The sequence below is a fragment of the Hemicordylus capensis genome, chromosome 5 (assembly GCF_027244095.1).
Source record: "Hemicordylus capensis ecotype Gifberg chromosome 5, rHemCap1.1.pri, whole genome shotgun sequence".
Lineage (NCBI taxonomy): Eukaryota > Metazoa > Chordata > Lepidosauria > Squamata > Cordylidae > Hemicordylus > Hemicordylus capensis.
The window spans coordinates 22,597,341-22,615,116 of NC_069661.1; the positions used below are offsets into that span (position 1 = coordinate 22,597,341).

At 43.8% G+C, this 17,776-nt stretch overlaps 1 protein-coding gene across 11 annotated transcripts in view; it reads right to left on the reverse strand.

Annotated features, from left to right (window-relative positions):
• Nucleotides 1–1,035: 1,035 nt before the first annotated feature.
• The window catches only part of FAM13A (family with sequence similarity 13 member A), a 223,556-nt gene continuing 206,815 nt past the window's right edge, over nt 1,036–17,776 (reverse strand). For 9 of the 11 annotated variants that reach the window (XM_053256680.1, XM_053256681.1, XM_053256678.1 and 6 more), the window contains 5 exons: nt 15,161–15,256; nt 11,599–11,682; nt 8,149–8,345; nt 7,808–7,909; nt 1,036–6,562 (listed from right to left, as the gene is read on the reverse strand). In XM_053256680.1, coding sequence (XP_053112655.1) covers nt 6,436–6,562; nt 7,808–7,909; nt 8,149–8,345; nt 11,599–11,682; nt 15,161–15,256 — 606 coding nt within the window. In that variant the 3' untranslated portion in view covers nt 1,036–6,435. The remainder of the gene's footprint in view (nt 6,563–7,807; nt 7,910–8,148; nt 8,346–11,598; nt 11,683–15,160; nt 15,257–17,776) is intronic. The other 2 variants (XM_053256679.1, XM_053256682.1) reach the window with 1 other exon arrangement.

A 17,776-nucleotide genomic window follows, 5' to 3' on the forward strand; every position in this document is an offset into this window, starting at 1 on the left:
AACTGGTTCGGGATGGTAAGGGGCATTCCCAAGGCGGCGGCAAGAGGGGGGGAAAGTTGCTCACTACCGCTCTCCGTCTTGGCACAGCAATCAACAAAAGTAGCAAGCATGCTTCTCCATCTTTTACTGAGCTGCTGGCTCAGCAGTGGCTCAGTAAAGAAGGGGTGGTGCACACTTGCCGTGCCAGGAGGGCAAGTGGTAGCGCGTCGCCAGTTCCCCTCTTACCATGGCTGCCTTGGGTATTCCCCTTTACTTGTAAATCCTCGCTGGATTCCCCTTTACAAGTTTATTTCCCTCAAACTGGTTCGGCCCAATTCGGTGGTCAGACTGGACCCGGTTTGCCCAAACATAGAACTGGATCCGAACTTACCCAGCCCGTTTCGGTTGAGTCAAACCAAATGTGCCAAACTGGTTCAGTATACACCCCCATTGGCGTGAGCTCTCTTTTGCTGGAAGTCTTTAAATAGAACAGTCATCTGATGTATATACACCTCATCTCCCTAGCCCTATTCAGACATTATGCTCATCACTCATACAATGAATGTACAGTGTTCACAGGTACAGATCTCCTGCCTGAAACCTGAATGAACTGCTGCCAATCAGAGTAGACAGTGCTGAGCTAGATGGACCAATGGTCTGACTCAGTGTAAGGCAGCTTCCCAGATTTCCCCCATTTTTGGAAAACCAATGTTGTACTATGTGGACACTCTTGTGAGTAAGGCAATTTTTATGTTGTGGCCCATCATGTTCAAACTCAGGAAAAAAATAATTATATTCTGATCTAGAGCTATCTTAACTGTGTTTAAGAATTACGCTGTACTCTTTATATCAATAGCACAATTTATTATTGAATTCCACCATCCCATTGGCTCTGATGTAGCTAATGTTGGTAGTGACTTGTTCCTAGCTTAAGTTCCATTTGGTTTAAATGGGGCTGAGTCATTGACTAATGGGATCAGAGTCATCAGAAACTATTGGATCTTAGAGAAATACCGACATCACTGTTGTCTTGCTATCAATGATTGATGGAGACTCTTGCAGTCAAAAATAGGTTTTATTTTCTTTGTTTTATACAAAATACGATCATGTACGAAAATGTACACAACACATCTGTCAAATCAGTTTACATGTTTTAAACGACGCAATGCTTCAAATGAATTTTGCCAACATTAAGTGATGTAAACATAGAACCGAGCCCATAAGATTTTAACTGGTGCATGAAACAGATCGTCAATAATAAAAGATCGTGTATTTGTTCGCAAGTAGAGTAAAGAAGTCTGACAAAGGAATTGTATAGTCATTGGTATGAGTGGTGGTTATTGGCTTCAGCTTTCCAATGGTAACCAAGCTGTATATACATCAACACAAAAAGTTAAAATCTATGGGGAACTTCTCTTGTATATGACCCACTGAAAATGACCAGGATACTACTATCCTTCCAGTTCAATGGTGATTATGAGTAGAATTTTCCCCAGTTGTGTTTGACATCATATAATTATAGACTCCTCACTATATACAGACATACAAAATAGAGATGGATTGTCGATGCATGCAGATGTCCTTAGAGAAGATCAAACAGGCACAGAGATCACTTTGAACATATGCTTTCAAGCATGCTTTGCTTCCCCAGCAAACCTACAGAGCTGTTACAGAAATGGAATACAATTTGACATCTCGTGGGCCACTGGAAATAAGTTTGGATAGACAGACTCCTTCTATGGAGATCTAAGGATGTTTTACAAATCTCCCAGGAGTGTTTTTTTGCCATCAGAAAACCCAAGATATTTCAGAGTACTTACAACAGCAAGGCTACTTGAGGAAGAATTGTCCAAAGCACAGACACTCATCATTATAAAATATGGATGGCGTTAAATGCTAGAGTATCCCGGTCTATGTCTTCATTAGTAGAGTAATGGAAACAAACAAAAAATGCAGAATTCTGAGGGGCATGGCCTTGGTTCCATAGAAACTTCACTATGAAGACATGGTGGAATTGTTTTCACAGAATTAAATAGTAAGTGGAAGGGGGAGATATGCCATAACTCTAAGAATGGACAGTGTGCACTATTCATGAGAATGGAGAAAAAGGGCAGCACTACGCTTAAAAACGGCATAAGTTTTATACCAATTTCAGCTGCCCCGGAGAATTCTGGAACTTGTAGTTTGGGGAGGCTCTCGCCTCCTACATGTGGGAAACTGCTTATTTGAAAGCTCACACCACTGGAAGAATGCAGGGAGATATGATGCGTGTGGAGGACGGGAGCACCTGTCTGCCTGCCAGCTCTAAAGGCTGCTGACTACAGAGACAATTAAGTGGCAACAAAGGAAGTAGCTACTTGGACACCTTAAATTAATTTTTATGCAGAAATCAAAACCATGGCAATCTCCCCCCTATCACTTGCTACCAACATATTTGAGCCATCCCGGAATGCAGACCCGTCACCTCCCACCACTGCAGCTACAAACACAGGCTCTTTCCATTTATCAGTAATTCCAGCACTGTGGAACGCAAGAGAAAAAGGCAACTCGGCATGCTCAAAGTTTCAAAATCCACACACTGCTGCACTGGGAGCGTTTGCAGAAACAAAAGTGTTATTCAAGCTGCATAGAAAGTTATCTGACTTCCGGCAGGACTTTACTATCTTAGCACAGGCTCAATGGGCACATTATGACTGTCCCCAAGGAGATGGCCATACCCCCTCCTACTTGCTTCTCTTGCCACAGGAGAGGTGAGCCCCAAGCTCTATACTGCATGGTTATTTAAGGGCTGGATCTCCCCTGAGACTCTCAGAACATAAACTCTCTTTTAAAAGGTTTAATCTTCCAGCATCTAGATGAAAGATCACCTTCCCAAATAAGCATGACATTTCCCAATTGATCGTTATTTTCTCCCAACAGTAAGAAGATTGAGGATGAGACTGTGTGAGCTTAAGGAACCTGCAATTAGATCTCCCTCCACCCCACCCCGCAACAATTAACTGCCATCACAATATGTCCCTTAGATAATAAGCTGGCTTCTGTTTTGGTACCCAATCACCATTTGTGCAATTCATCCCATAAGGAAGCTGGCAACGATGCTGGTAGCCCACACATTTCGCAGCTTGAGCCCAGGAGTGCTTCAGTTTTGATATATTAAAAAGCAACTCAGGCTTTTATCATCTGCACATACACTTATATACAAATTAAACCTGGAAGCCTAACAAAAATGATTAAGAGGAGATGATGTGTTAATTGCTCCACATTTATTTTAATGTAAAAATTAATGATTTGATGGTTCACTCGAGCAAACCCTGTGAACAAATTGCAAGTTTGTCCTTATTTGTAATTCTAGGAATCATTTGTATAAGTGGTTCATTTGTTTCTCATTATCATTTTGCTTTAAAATAAGTGTCAACCTCATTTATTTATATGCACATTTTGAAATATATATAAACATGCACTCAGGTGGGGAATTAAGACACACACACACACACACACACACACACACACACACACACATCAACCTTGCAGACATTTTTCACATGAAGACCTTAATCCAGACTTTGAAGTAGATATACCTACATCATCTCTACTTAACATGAAAATTTAAAATTCTGCAAGCAGTTATTTTCGTAAGAAAAGCCATGTTAAAAAAATTGGACCAAGATCCAAAGAACTACTTTAATAAAAATGGCTTTATCTGGCCAAGAACAATGGTTTTGGCTGTATTTCTGGAGGTTCTGACCCCCACAAAAGCTGTATCACACACTGCTTTTGAAACTCCACTCAGTTTCAAAAGCAGATTGCCATGTGGTAGAAAGGGCTCAGGAAAAAGGAGGCTAACATCCTTTGAGCTCACAGAACTGGTTTCATGGGCTGACATCCAGAGTAAGTCACTCAGCTGTACAACTCAGGAACTACTCTAAAGGAGTTACTCTAAATAACTACTTTGAAGTTACTGTTGGGATGCCATGTTATCTGGTTGCTTGGGTGGCCCTGTGGAGTCTAGAGAAGGGCATGGCATCCTTCCTGCGGGGCTTTCGTTCCCTTTGAGGGGCAGTAGGGATGAGAAAGGCCCAGGCTGGTCGTATCCCAGTGGGGTGGGCAAGGCAGGGAGCGCTGCAGGAAACAGCTCCAGGAAGACAGCTAGGTTGAGTGCGGCAGGAAACGGGAAGCCAGGTCAGGAAGGGGGCGGGGCTGGATGTAGGCTTGAAGCCCTGTCCGCTCTGCACTGGGGCATTTAAAGACAAGGCAGCTGAGGAGGAGGAGGGGCTGCTTCTGAGTATGGGAGCTGGGAGTTCTCCAGGAGAGGGAACTGGCTGAATGCAGCAAGCCAGGAGGAGGACTCGGGTGACAAACTAACCTCCTCCTCTGGCCGTTCCCGGGGCTGACCTTTTTTGGGGTGCTCTAGTCATTCTGGAGTTCAAGAACGGCTAGGAGCCCACCTTGTCCCCTGGGAGTCTGACATTTACTTTAAAGTCACTCTAAAGGATTACCTTATTTCAGTAGGACTACTTGGGGGGTAATTTAGTCTGGCTGTCAGCTATGGTTCTTTGGAATCAGGCCTTTTTTCCCCTCGGTATTTTTTTATTTTTTTTTTGCATCACTTGATCATAAAAGCTTTAGCAACTGAGATTCAGTTTGGAGAGGCATTACCAGTACTTCCATATCGAGTTTTTAATGCAATAGATTTGCACAGGTAGCAAAGGCAGCTCCATAAACTTTGAGCAGACATTATTCATCATATCAAACACACATTTAAAGCTTCTTTCCAACACCAGCTCTAAGGTTTCTGATTATTATGACAGACTTTCCTATTAGCTGCTTGCTTCTTAACACAAAACTTAAAGCTCTGTGGCAGATGTATTTTTCCTTCCTAAGAGAACAGTGGAACAAAAAAATCAGGTAGACAATTTTTTTTTCGTTTTTAAAAGTATAATTTTGGTTATGTTCTTAATTAGTTTTAATTTTTTTAAAAAATATAAAGTCTCTCTCTAAAGTGCATCATTGTACCTACAATTTTACATAAGCTATTCAAAAGTACAGCAACAGAGATTGCCACGTCAACAGTTGTGGCTAAACGTTAAAATGGTGCGGCTTCATCACTGGATCTGGTAGATCCGTCGCATTTCAAAGAGCAACTAATGTTATTAGGATGCAGCACAATCTGATTTATGTTCCATTTACATTGAACACTGCCCACTGGTTGCCCAACTGTCTGTCTATGGGGAACTCTTTGCATATGGACTGGTCTGCTACAGGGCCTGTACACCTGCCATGAACTGTTGCAAGTTGCAGAAGATTCTGGAAAGTGCTCCAAGGGACTAGCATGGCGGATCTCACCACTGCTTGACATGAACTGAGACTGCACATGAACTGAGACACACACCAAAACTGCAGGGGGAAAGTGATAATGGAGGACAGGGAAACTTTCACCATTACTGATCTTCTCATTGTGAATTCCCCTGATAAGAGGTTTCCTCCAATAGTGTTTCTGAGGAATTACAGGCCCCTACCCTCCCACCCTGTACTTTGGAGGGCTCTGATTTAGATAGTTATACTGGGTGTCCTCAAGTTGGGCAAATATTGATTAGGAGAGACATTGATAGCAGGGGACATTCAGAGTGGACAAGAACAGGGGTTTTCAAATGGTGTCCTCTCCCCGGAACAGGTCTCATCCAATCAGAATGTCCCCCGTTATCAAGATCTCTCCCAGCTTTGAGGACACCCAATAACTAAATCTCCAAGGTCCATTTTCTCAGCTTCTCTTTCCATATGTGTTCAAAAGAAGAGGCAGTTGTGAAATGACTTACAAAAAACCAAAAACCAAGATATAGCTCTAAAAAAAAAAAAGCCATAGCAAAGGCTAAGGCAGCAGATCGTGCTTCCCACTGAGTGAGAATTCAACATTTAATTGAAGCAAACAGAAAAGGCTGCATACCAACTTACTGAAGCTGCAGTCAAAAATGAGAACAAGGATTTCTTTCTCTCTTATTTTTCAGACCACAGAATCATCTCAGAATAGCAAGTCCCTCCCTGTCAGAACAGACCTGAGCGCTTTATTGGTCTGACAATCACAGACAATTGTTTGGCGATCTGTGACAACTCAGAACTCTCTTGTGTCGACACACCAGAGAAGAAGGTATACATCAGACTCTTGTTAGTCTAACCATTTCAGAAGTCACGGGCTGTGCAAAGCAAAGGACCCTTTTCGAGTCTTAGTATATCATCCTCTCCCTTGATGCTGGCTTAGATGGCCAGTTTGGAGACAGAACAGTCCACAAGTCTAAAGAAAGATGCAGGATCATGCCCCCATCCTTCCTCACCTCCTGCTAGCCACAGTCTTGGGAGAGCTGCTGAAAAGCCCCTTAGGATGAGGCTCTTGCTGAGTTCTTCAAGCAATCCTTCATCTTGGTCAACTTCTTAACTCAAGTGGCAAGATCAAGGGTGCCCTCATTACATGATCTTGGAACTAATATCTCTTTTGCTGATGAGGACTTCCAGTAGCCTCAGCTTGGCCTTAACCTGCTTGTATTCATTATATTCTTCAGCCATAGGAGTACGGTCTTCTTTCTGGACGTTTCTGAAAAAACAAACAAACCCAGAAGTGATGTGAGCAACTTTTACAACATCGTTCTCCTCCTATTGAGGGGCACAAAGCTTTTGGACATCTACCTGTCTCTAGCCTATTAGCAAAGATGGCAATTTGTTTTCCTGACAGAGGATAAAAATAAAGGTGTACTAAAGAGGTAGACAAGATATCATACCCTTCAGTGCACTGTCGATGTTCCTCACAGAACAAAGAACCTGGGCTGCCATTTAAAGAAGGAAGTTTCAAGACCTCACCATGCACTCTAGTGAATCACATCCAGGGCTTAGTGTATGTAACATGAGAATGGCAATATCCATTTGTTTTCCAAAGTGGCTGAGAAATTCCAATGTGGCTTTGGAAACCATTCTGCAACTAAAAAGCTTTCTCTCGGAAAGAAAACCCATATACTACACTTTCCACATTACATTAGCACACATCTTCAGATGTGCTTTTGATCAGTGTGGCACTGAATTTCCCATTACTTAGTTTTCCCTAATGCCCAGTTGCCTGGAAGTTTCCAGCCCAAGTCAGGAAGCAGCCTGAATACAAGGGACAAAGCAACTTCTGAATTGGTCCATGTGTGTCTGTTTAGATCCCCCAACATATGTTTGGCAAAATTGAGGCTTGCAGCTATGCTTGAAGACTATAAAGGCCCATGTTATAAGGATGTAGATGGTCTTGTATTGTCAAAGATGAAGAAACATTCATTTCTTAAAATGCTAATACTACATGGGAAGTACAATATTTTGTAAGCAGGACACTTGTAAAGGGATATAAAGGAGGACAAATACAGCGGCCTGGCTCAGATGCAATGTTAAATCATGGTTTAGTGCTATGAAACTGAGCTTCTCACAGCCATAGTTTTGCATGCTTCCTCCTCTCCTTCTCTCCTGCATGCGTGAGGAAGAGATTTAAAACTACTGCTTTCACTGAAGTTCTGGTTTATGTATGAACTTGCCAAATTGAGGTGTACTCTAACTGCAGTTTGTTAAACTAAAATAAAACTTCTTGTTCAGATTTGTTAACTAATTACTGTTAAAACAAACCATCAGTTCTCGGAGGTTGCATGTAACCACAGAACTGTGGTTTGTTCTAAAGCGAAAGCATCTTTTTTCACATGAGAGGGGAGAGAGGTGCATGTCATCTTGAGATTCATTCTTGTAACACTAAGCCATGGCTTGAGCACAAAGTAAACAAAGACTCGGTAAGGTAAAAGTGAATAAGGAGGAAAGTTACCTTCCATTTTGTTGGAAAAAATTATCCTCAAAATCTCTGAGTTTTTTCCTGATCCTCTTTTTCTCTTCTCTGACTTCTTGAAGCTGCTCTACAAGTTCTGGCCTACAGAATTTGACATAAAAAATTAAAATGAAAAGCAACAATTACAAAAATTCAAACAACCACCAGCTTAAGTGATACCCTCATGTGAGAGATGCTGAGAAAAATGGATCATAGTTAGGTTCTTGTTGTGAGCATTTCACACACAACTATATCATAATAATATATATCATTCCCCTACTTAATTTTAGCTAAAGTGAAATTTAACGCAAAACACACCGAGTTCTAGAAATATGACTTACATAGAGGCGGCGTGAAGGTTGGATAACCCCATGTCTTGGCTGCTTCTTGAAGGAATCCTGTCATCCATTGGAGAAACAAAGCCATCCATGTCATCTTCCAACTGCTCCAAGAAACTTCTCATGTTGCAGTCTGATTTTATGGTGACTGTGAAATCTGGTTTCACGTTGTTATCTTCCTCAGAACCTTCCTCTTCCTCCTGTGGAGATATTTTGACACGACTGATTAACATGATGCCCTGAAAAGGCAACACAGAAATTTTTCTGTCAAATGCATGCTTTACCTCCCAAAGCAGAAAAAGAGGCAGACAGATCAAGTGCTTTCAGTTTAACACCAGCCCACAGAATATGGCTGTCACATAAAGGCTGCTTTCAGTTACTCCCTGTGACCTTGGGGAAAAATACAGACTGAACTATGGGACAAGCTGGTGCACACAAATACTTGTGAGGCACTTAAGACTGGTGGGCATGTGTTAACAGCCACCCTATGGAAGGCACTTTAATGCACCTCACATAACAAGATTACCAAAGCTGCAGCAATGAAAGCACAGCTCCTGGTGAATAAAGAACAGTCTCTGCAAATTATTCTTGGTTAATGAGATACAGTGCAGCAAGATCACTGGGGGGGGGGAGTGGGGGGAAGGAAATAAAAACATGTTAATCTTGGTTTCTTGTTTTAGAGTATTCCTGATATAACCAGAAGCCCTTCCAAAGCTACGAGACACAAGGCACAAGTCATGCTACTGTTATCATAGAATAACAGTAGTAAAAATATATAGCCTTAAAAAAAAGCATGCAAGTTCAATATCTCCTAGTGTCCCCGCATGGCAGTGTTTTGGAAGAGGGCCGGGCAATGTACAGCTCAGCTTCAATCTGCAGTCCACAGAGGTGCTTCTTGCCCATGGGCTCTCAGCCTCGGGTTTCCAGACACTGATGGATGACAGCTGCCATGGGAATAAGGGAAAGATGGGAGCTGTTGTCCAACAGCATCCAGGGAACCAGGGTTGGGGACCTCTGGGCTAGCACAACTCACAAGGTTGCTTCGAGCCCTGCCCCTTGAGTGTGGCCTTCCGCAAGTCCCCCATGCATAGCCTAGACAGCAAGGGAAGCTGGAGAAAGGGGAAAGGCCTAAGAGCCATTGCGCGGGCAGAGGAAGAGCTGCCCTCTAATCGGAATGCACTCCTGTCATCGTGCTGGTATGAGGCCACCACATGCTTGATCTCCCCTGCAAAGAGCTTAACCCATGCGGGGGGGGGGGGGGGAGTCGAAGCAGAACTTCCCATGTATGACTTCAGACAGTTATGGCTTCACTTTGCCTGACTGTGAACAAATGAAGCCGACGGAGGCGACCGCTGTGAGCTGATTCTGAGGCTGGTGGGGGAGCTCTGCTTCTCTTCTAACTGCTGCGCTCCCACAGCAAATGCCGCCAAGGCTTTATTCTCATGCAAGGGACTTCTGCCAACTAGTACCTTGCAGGCAAACAGAACCGTAACCAGATTAAGACAGCACCATACACTGTCGTTTCTGGGCCCTTAGAACCTGGCACTAACATCCACAGCCACATTTAATCTTCAAAGAATTCATTTCTGAGAACTGAAAGATGAGGAGCTGATAGTCCTTCAAGAAGCAATGGGGACGGATGCCTCGGCTGGGTTCCCAAATGAACCAACAGGACTCCTTAAGCCCCCTAAGCCTTAAGGATTTGTGCCAATACAGTATCCGCAAAATTATGATATTGTTGCCATTTCACAGCACTCTGCAGATGTGGCTCCAACGGTGAAGAGCCTCGGTGTGGCAGAGAAGCAAGGCTCTGCAGACCTGCCGCCGTCCCAGGCCAGCCTGACGCAGGACTATAGCCATAGCTCAGTGACAGAGTGAGGCCATTCACACAATCAAAAACTGTGTTCTACCTGGGTTTGGGAGCTGTGTGTGCTCCTAATTTTCGGTTGTGTGGAAGCAAGGTGAGAGGACAACCTGGGTAGGGGTGATTGTGTGGAAGCAAGGTAGGAGGAAAAGCTACCCAGGTTTTCCTCCTTCCTTGCTTCCACACAATCACCTCTACCCAGTTTGTCCTCTTACCTTGCTTCCACACAACGCAAAATTGGGAGCACACACAGCACCCATATCCAGGTAGCACACCGTTTTTGATTGTGTGAATGGCCTCACTATCTGCTTTGCATGCAGAAGGCCCCAGGTTCTATCCCTGGCAGCATCTCCAGGTAGGGCTAGGAAAGACTCCTGCCTGAAACCTTGGAGAAGATGCTGCCAATCAGTGTCAAACATTCTGAGCTCAATGGAGCCGTGGGAGGACTCAGTTTATGGCAGCTTTCTAAAACTGATGTGACCCAATCAAGCGGCTTCTAATTCAGGCATACATATTTTAAGTTGCCAGCCACATACTGTGGTGTGGAACAGTCATACATCTGGAAGATATTGCCATTCCCCACTACAATGGATCAGCATTGCACACAGACAGCATCATTTAAAACACTTCACTCAGTAATCCTCCCAGCAATGCTATAAGACAGTTTGTTATTATCACTCTCATTTGGCAGATGGGAACATGCATTCTCCCCAGAAATGAATCTGGGAACATTGATTTCCCACCCTGCAAAAATAAAATCACACCATGCCACAGGGTGAGAAATGTTGCCAAAGAAAAAGAAGGCAATGAATTGCTCCTTGGCTTCTAAAGAGGGATTCCTCAAGGGATAAAACTAGTACTGAGCATAACAAAGATGGGACCACACGGGGAGATACCATTCCTGGAAGAATGAAGGGTGGTATGAATATGAGCTTGCAAAGGTCCAACCAAAACCATTTCCATGCATGCTGTAGAACAAGGTGGAAACGGAGACGGAATGAACGGTTCCACTTCAGACATCAAATTGCGGTTTTAAATGATCTGCTCCATAAAAAGCTTTCTGCAGTTAGAAAACCAAAGCAGAAAGGAGTTATTTTTACTTGCAGGGAGGCTTTTTTTTTTACATGTGGGAAGCCTTCAAAAATGAGATCTTGCACTTCCCCTGTTGGAAATGGTACAGTCCAGTCCACTTAAGCACTCTAGTGCCTCATTGTATGGCAGGTGTAGATCTGACCCAGTGCACAGAGACAGGCAGGAATTATAATAACCACACACAAAAAGGGTATCTTAGAAAGGAGGCGACAATAAGGTGCAACTAAGACAGTGCATTTTGCAAATCAAAAGGTGTATGTGTGAGAGACAGAAAGAAAACAAAACCAAAAATAACCAAGAAAGTGTAGAGACAGACACAGTGGCAACAGACAGGCAGAATATGGACAAAGAGCCAAGCTCAAGCAGCTAATCATTTTGTTTCCTGGAAACGTTGCAAAAGAATCAGCAATTAAGAACACAAGCCAATCACTTTCATTGTGGGAGAGGGGGAAGTGAGGCAGACTGAGCAGATTAGTTCGCAGCAGGAGTTTCTTCACCTTGATCTCCTTGACGAAGGAAGCAGTTTCGCCCTCGATAATTGGTTGCAGCAAAGGGCTTCTCCGCTTGCTGGAGGGGGAACCCTGTGACAGGCGTTAACAAGCAGGTTACATTATGGCCCCTTTTCTCCACCCTCTCCTCTCAAATCTCTTCATCACTCATTTCCAAATCAAAAATCAAGTTCTACCCAAGTGTGCATTTAAAACAAAAAGCCGCATTGCCATCATTTAAAAATAAAAAAATAAAAGAAAAAATAAAAGGTCTTCAAGGGGGAACAATGGTTTATCAGTGGCTTCTCCCACTCTGATTTCTCCATGTTACTCCTATGGCCAAAGCACACGAGCCTCAATCCAGAGATTCTGCTTTGCACACAGAAGCTGCAAGTGGAGTTCTCCGGTGAGTAGGCACTTCCTCACTCAAGTCTGGGTTTCAATAAAACTACATGCGGATTTTGGACCACAAGGATGCAGCTGAGATGTGGATAACTAAGGACTGGGACACATGTCAGGAGAAGGGTATCTGATAGATAATCTACTCCTATATTAATCTGCCCGTACACTGATGTCATCTTTAGAGGGCCTCTTCCAGATGCCCCTGCCAACTGAAGAGTGGTGCTTGGTGAGGGCATTTTTACTTGTGGCACTGTCTCCGCAACACTCTCCCACAAGCGGCTCACCCGGCAGCTTACCCTTCTGTCTTTTCTGCTCCAGGCAATGATCTCTTTTAATTTCCCAGGCGGTTTAACTGCTGATGGTACAGTTTTTACTGCAGATACTTTGCAATATCTGCAAAAGTATCTTGTGTTGCTGAGGTATCTTGGGTTGTTTTATCTGCTTCAAGATGCTACTGCTTGCACTTGCTTCTAGATTGTAGGCCCCTTGGGGCAGGGACTTTTCTTCTCATTCCCAGTAAAGCAAGATGTACATAGATGACATAGTCATCATCATCAAGATCTCAGGGAACATTTGCACAATAGGGCAATTTCCAGATTTTGCACAGCCACACAATTTTTTTTATGGGTGTGCAACTTTGTCGTGCAAGTGCTTCGTTAGTCTGGATGTCAGCCAGCAACAGCAGTTGTTGGGAGGAAGGGAGCTAGCCTTGTGGCTAGCATGAATTCAAGCATGAATTGTCTCCTTTGCTAAGGACAGTCCATCTTGGTTTGCATTTGGATGAGGTGACAATATGTGAGTGCTGTAAGAGTGTCTCCTTAGGGATGAGGCCATTGCTCAGTGGAAGAGCATCTGCTTTGAATGAAGAAGGCCCCAGGTTCAATCTCTGGCAGCATCTCCAGGTAGGGCTGGGGAACATTCCTGCCTGACACCTTGGAGAGCCACTGCCAGTCAGTGTAGACAGCTCTGAGTTGGATGGACCAAGGGTCTTACCCAGTATAAGACAGCTTCCTATGTTCCTAATAGTAGTAAACTGGGATGTGTTAACTGTTGGCCACCCTGGACATACTTGTATCAGGTAGGATATATCTTTGAAAAACAAAGAAAGCCTATCACTTGGAAATATCTGTTCGTTTGCAGGATGGGCTGGGGGTGGTGGGACGATTGCTGGAAACAATCCACCCAGAAATGTGTTTTGCTTACATCCCCACTGAAATGAATGGGAACAAGGTGTCCATTTGTGTAGCACCCTTTCATTTCAATGGAACTCAGATCAAGGAAGCCTCTGGAGGGATCATGTTCTAGGCAAGGAAGAAAGATGAGCTTGCCAGGGAATGTGCAAGAACCCTGAGTAACCAGGCCCCATCCCATCCATTCATCTGAACAGAGCCCCCCCCCCACAATCCTTTTTAAAAGAACAGACATAGCTGCCAAGACACAAGCATGGTGAGGTAGCAGCAAAGGAGTAAAAATAAACTCTTATTCATGGAGAGGAGCGGGGAGGAATGGGCTGAAAATACACCACACATTTACAGTGGCTGGGATACAACGGTCAAGGCCTAGGAAGCAGCACTGGAATGAATGAACTACAGAGTGCTCAAGAACAGCCATAATCCAAAATGCAGTTTGGTGCTCTCTTTTTTCATTAAAAATGGCTGCAAATTCTGATGCGCAGATCTCACATCTTTGCTAGAACGCATGAAGCTGCAGCAGCAAAACTGGAAGCAGTGGCGCTGCTGTAGAGAATCAGCAAGAGCACTACCAGTGCTATCGCATGTATTTGCATGGTTGCAGATGAGAAACACTGCAGTAATGCTGGTAGTGCGACTGCCGGTTCTCCAGTGGGGCACCCCTCCCTGCTTCTGGATCTGCAGCAGCAGTGCCCCAAATTCTAATGGCGATGTTAGAACTGTGCATCTTGTCAGCCTCTGAAACCAAAATAAACCCTGAATGTGCCCAGCTCCCCTAACTGGTAATTTCTGATCACATTTTTTAAAATGTGGAATTTCAGCCTGTAAGTCAGTCTGCATCCTACATTCTGCGTTACAATTGACTAACATCCAGAAGAACAAAGTGCTGGTGCAGTGAATGCATCAGGGCTGCATGACCCTCAGGAACGTGTTGTAGGGAGGCGCAGTGGGCTTCAAAGAGAGATCAACGAAACTCACCCCTCCCTCATCACGCATGCTGTGCATTCACTGTACCAGGGAATCGTTGGTCCAGATATCAGCCATTGTGAAGAGCCCTAGCAGATGGGCTTTGTGAGGGTCTGCAGAAATGCATTAAGAGTTGGTGAGGGCGGGATCTCTTAGATTCTGCTCAAATGGCCGTTCATCCTCTCTCTGCTAGCATGGCTGTGTTTGAAGAAGACATTCTGTTTGCCATATGTTCTCCAAGGGTCAGAAACAAGATGCTCATCTGTCTGTCCCTTCCCTTCAGCTAAAGGGAGACTCAAAGGTGAACGGCTTGGCATGACCAGGGATTGCTGGCTCTAGTGCAGTCCTCAAAGCTATGGGAGCCAAGACACACTTATGTTCCTGGCACAGACTCCATCGTAAGCAGCCGAAACTCTTGGCCTAGAGTGTCACTGATAGCAAGTGCAGGGACAGAACAGGGTAATCTGCATCGTCTGACCCCTTCCAGACAATAAATTCCATAGACTTTATGGAGAGGTATTTTTTGGAAGGGATTGGAGATGTTCAGCACATCTGGTGCCCATGTGCTGTATGCACCCTGAGATGAGCCAGCATGGCTTCCAGCTCCACATTTTCTTAGCATGTTGGATGAAAGCCATAGCAAAGGGCCAGCAGGAGTGACAATGTCCTTGTTGTGAATCGAAGTGCAATTTTAGTATGAGATTCTCCAGTGCCACATTGTACCCGACCTTTGGAGAACTTCTCCCAGACCTAGTGTGGCCAAAATGGGAGCTGGAGAAACCCCATGTGGAAGTCCCCTATGACACCAAGAGACTATCTCTTCTTCACACTTCCTATCCCTTTGGTCTGAGATGGTGAACATAACTTTGACCAGCTGGTGTACAGGGGAAACTGAGTCACAGCTGAACCAACATGGCTGCTATAGTGCACAAAGATGGGATTCTCCTGCTCACTCTGCCAGCAACGTGAACAAACCCACCCAAACTGAACACCCAGAACAGGTTCATACTCACGATAATGGGGATGCTGTTGGCCCTTGAGAGGATCTGCTTGACCAAGCGGTAACGGTCATACAGGGGCTTCATCATCTGGCGTTCATGTTTTGTTACCTGATGAAGGAAAGAACGTGTTGGCTGCATGTGAGTGGCAAGGGATTTTATGAGCAGCAATCGCTCTCTCTACCTTCAACAACTTCACTGTCCTCTACAGATCCTCTTGCCAGACAACCATCTGTTAAGAATGCTGTAGCACAGGGTTTCATAACCTTGGTCCCCCAGATGTTGTTGGACTACAACTCCCATCATCCCCAGACATGGACTTTGTGGCTGAGGATGATGGGAGTTGTAGGCCAACAACATCTGGGCGCCCAAGGTTAAGAAGCCTGTGTAGCAGATTCCAACCAAGATCAAGAAAAGGCAGGAAACTTGCATATGAACAACATACAGAGGTAATTGACATAGTCAAAAGTTGTGTTCTACCCAGGTTTGGGTGCTGTGTGAGCTCCCAATTGCTTCTACCCAGGTTTTCCTCCTTCCTTGCTTCCACACAACCAAAAACTGAGAGCTCACACAGCTCCAAAACACAGGTAGAATACAGTGGAACAGTCTTTTCTGTGTAGTAGCGGGCTCTCCTTCACTAGAGATTTTCAAACTGAAGGGCAGCCATCAGTTGGGGACGCTGTAGCAAATTGAAAAAGTGGTAGAAAATGAAGATGTAAAAATATTATGGGACTTCCGACTACAAACAGACAAACATCTGCCCAGAGGCGTATCTAGGGAAAATAGTGCCTAGGGCAAGCACTGAAATTGCGCCCCCTGTCCAAACATCTGACACCCATCTTTCAGATAACTTTACCATAATATCAGCTGAAAAATACAAGTCAAGCTTGTTAATCTTTTAATATTTAAAAAACTTTTTAGCAGTGGATGTAGCCAGACCAAAAAATGATGGAAAACTACAAATTTCAGTATGCTGGGGCTCATGAAATACCCAAATACTATGTAGACGTGTACTTGGAAAACTAAACAGAAGTGCCTGTCTAATTCTCTACTATGCATTGTAGCATCACTATTACATACGTTTTTTTTAAAAAAATGGAGAATTTGACTTTTCCCAGATACTCTGAAAATAATTACAGGATATGCAGAGTAAACTGTGTCACTGCTTGGAATATATTCTAGTATTTCAGAAAGACAGTTAAAATGAGAAAAGGAGAGCAAGAAACTCCCAGTGGGCCTTAATACTAAGGATTTCACACTGATTCAAAGACAAACTCACCATTAATAGTCATCTTAGTAAGACATCACATTTAACTCACTTATCACAAGAAGCAAAGTAAGAGCAAATGAATACAATTCTAGATCATAAGCTTCAGCTCAGTATTCACCTATACATAGTGCCAGTCTGAATATGTGTACAGTGACTTATATTATATTATTTTTTTAAAAAAAATTACCTGTAGCCCCTTCAGGGCACTTCCTAAAGGCTGTGGGGGGTCTGCAAAGGTTCCCCCTCCCCTCGCTGACTTCTAGGGCCTTGCAGGGACAATTTGAGCATGTGCGGTGGCCATTTTTAAAAATACATTTTTTTAAAATGGCCGCTGAAAACAAAATGGCCACCGTGCATGCTCAAATGGCCTCTATGAGGCCTGGCATGGCATTTCAGTGGCTATTTTTAAATTTTTTTAATTTTAAAAAATGACGCCCCCATTCAAGTGGCGCCCGGGGCACGTGCCCTGCCTGCCCTACCCTAGATACGCCCCTGCATCTGCCACACAATACACCAGATATAACTGTAGTCGAGAAGAAAGAAAAACAAGTCAAAATAATCAACATAGCAATACCAGGGGATAGCAGAATAGAAGAAAAAGAAATAGAAAAAATCACCAAATACAAAGATCTACAAATTGAAATTGAAAGGCTGTGGCAGAAAAAGACCAAAATAATCCCAGTGGTAATTGGCGCCCTGGGTGCAGTCCCAAAAGACCTTGAAGAGCACCTCAACACCATAGGGGCCACAGAAATCCCCATCAGCTAATTACAAAAAGCAGCTTTACTGGGAAAGCCTATATTCTGCGACAATATCTATAACCATTGACAATAAAATTCTGGCATCCCAGGTCCTTGGGAAGGACTCGATGTCTGGATAAAACAAACCAGTCAATAACACCTGTCTGACTGTGTAAAATAATAATAATAATAACAATCCAGTTCTGCCATTCTAAGTTTGGTTTCATCTTGACCACCAAAACCAGGTTGGAAAAGGAAGTAAGGTCTTTGGCGTCCACTTCGGTGTCCCGTGGAGCTACCGATGGGGAACAATGGGGTGTTTCGAGTTTCCCCATTGTTCCCTATGGCTGAAACATTTGAAACGTTTTGAGGTTTGTTCCATCGAAACAACTGGTTCGACCACTGTTTTGACGAAATGTTTCGGCTGTCTGCGTTTTGTTTCGAGCTCGAAACAGAACATAAAACCTGTTTCGTGCACATCCCTAGAGTAGTGCCCATCTTCTGAAAGGAGGCAGACAAGATAATTTACTTGTCTGAAATGGTTTTGTTCTTGCTGAGACTGTAACATTCCTTGAAATCCATAATGGAAGTACTGACAGTAACAATCATGTCTTTAGGCAG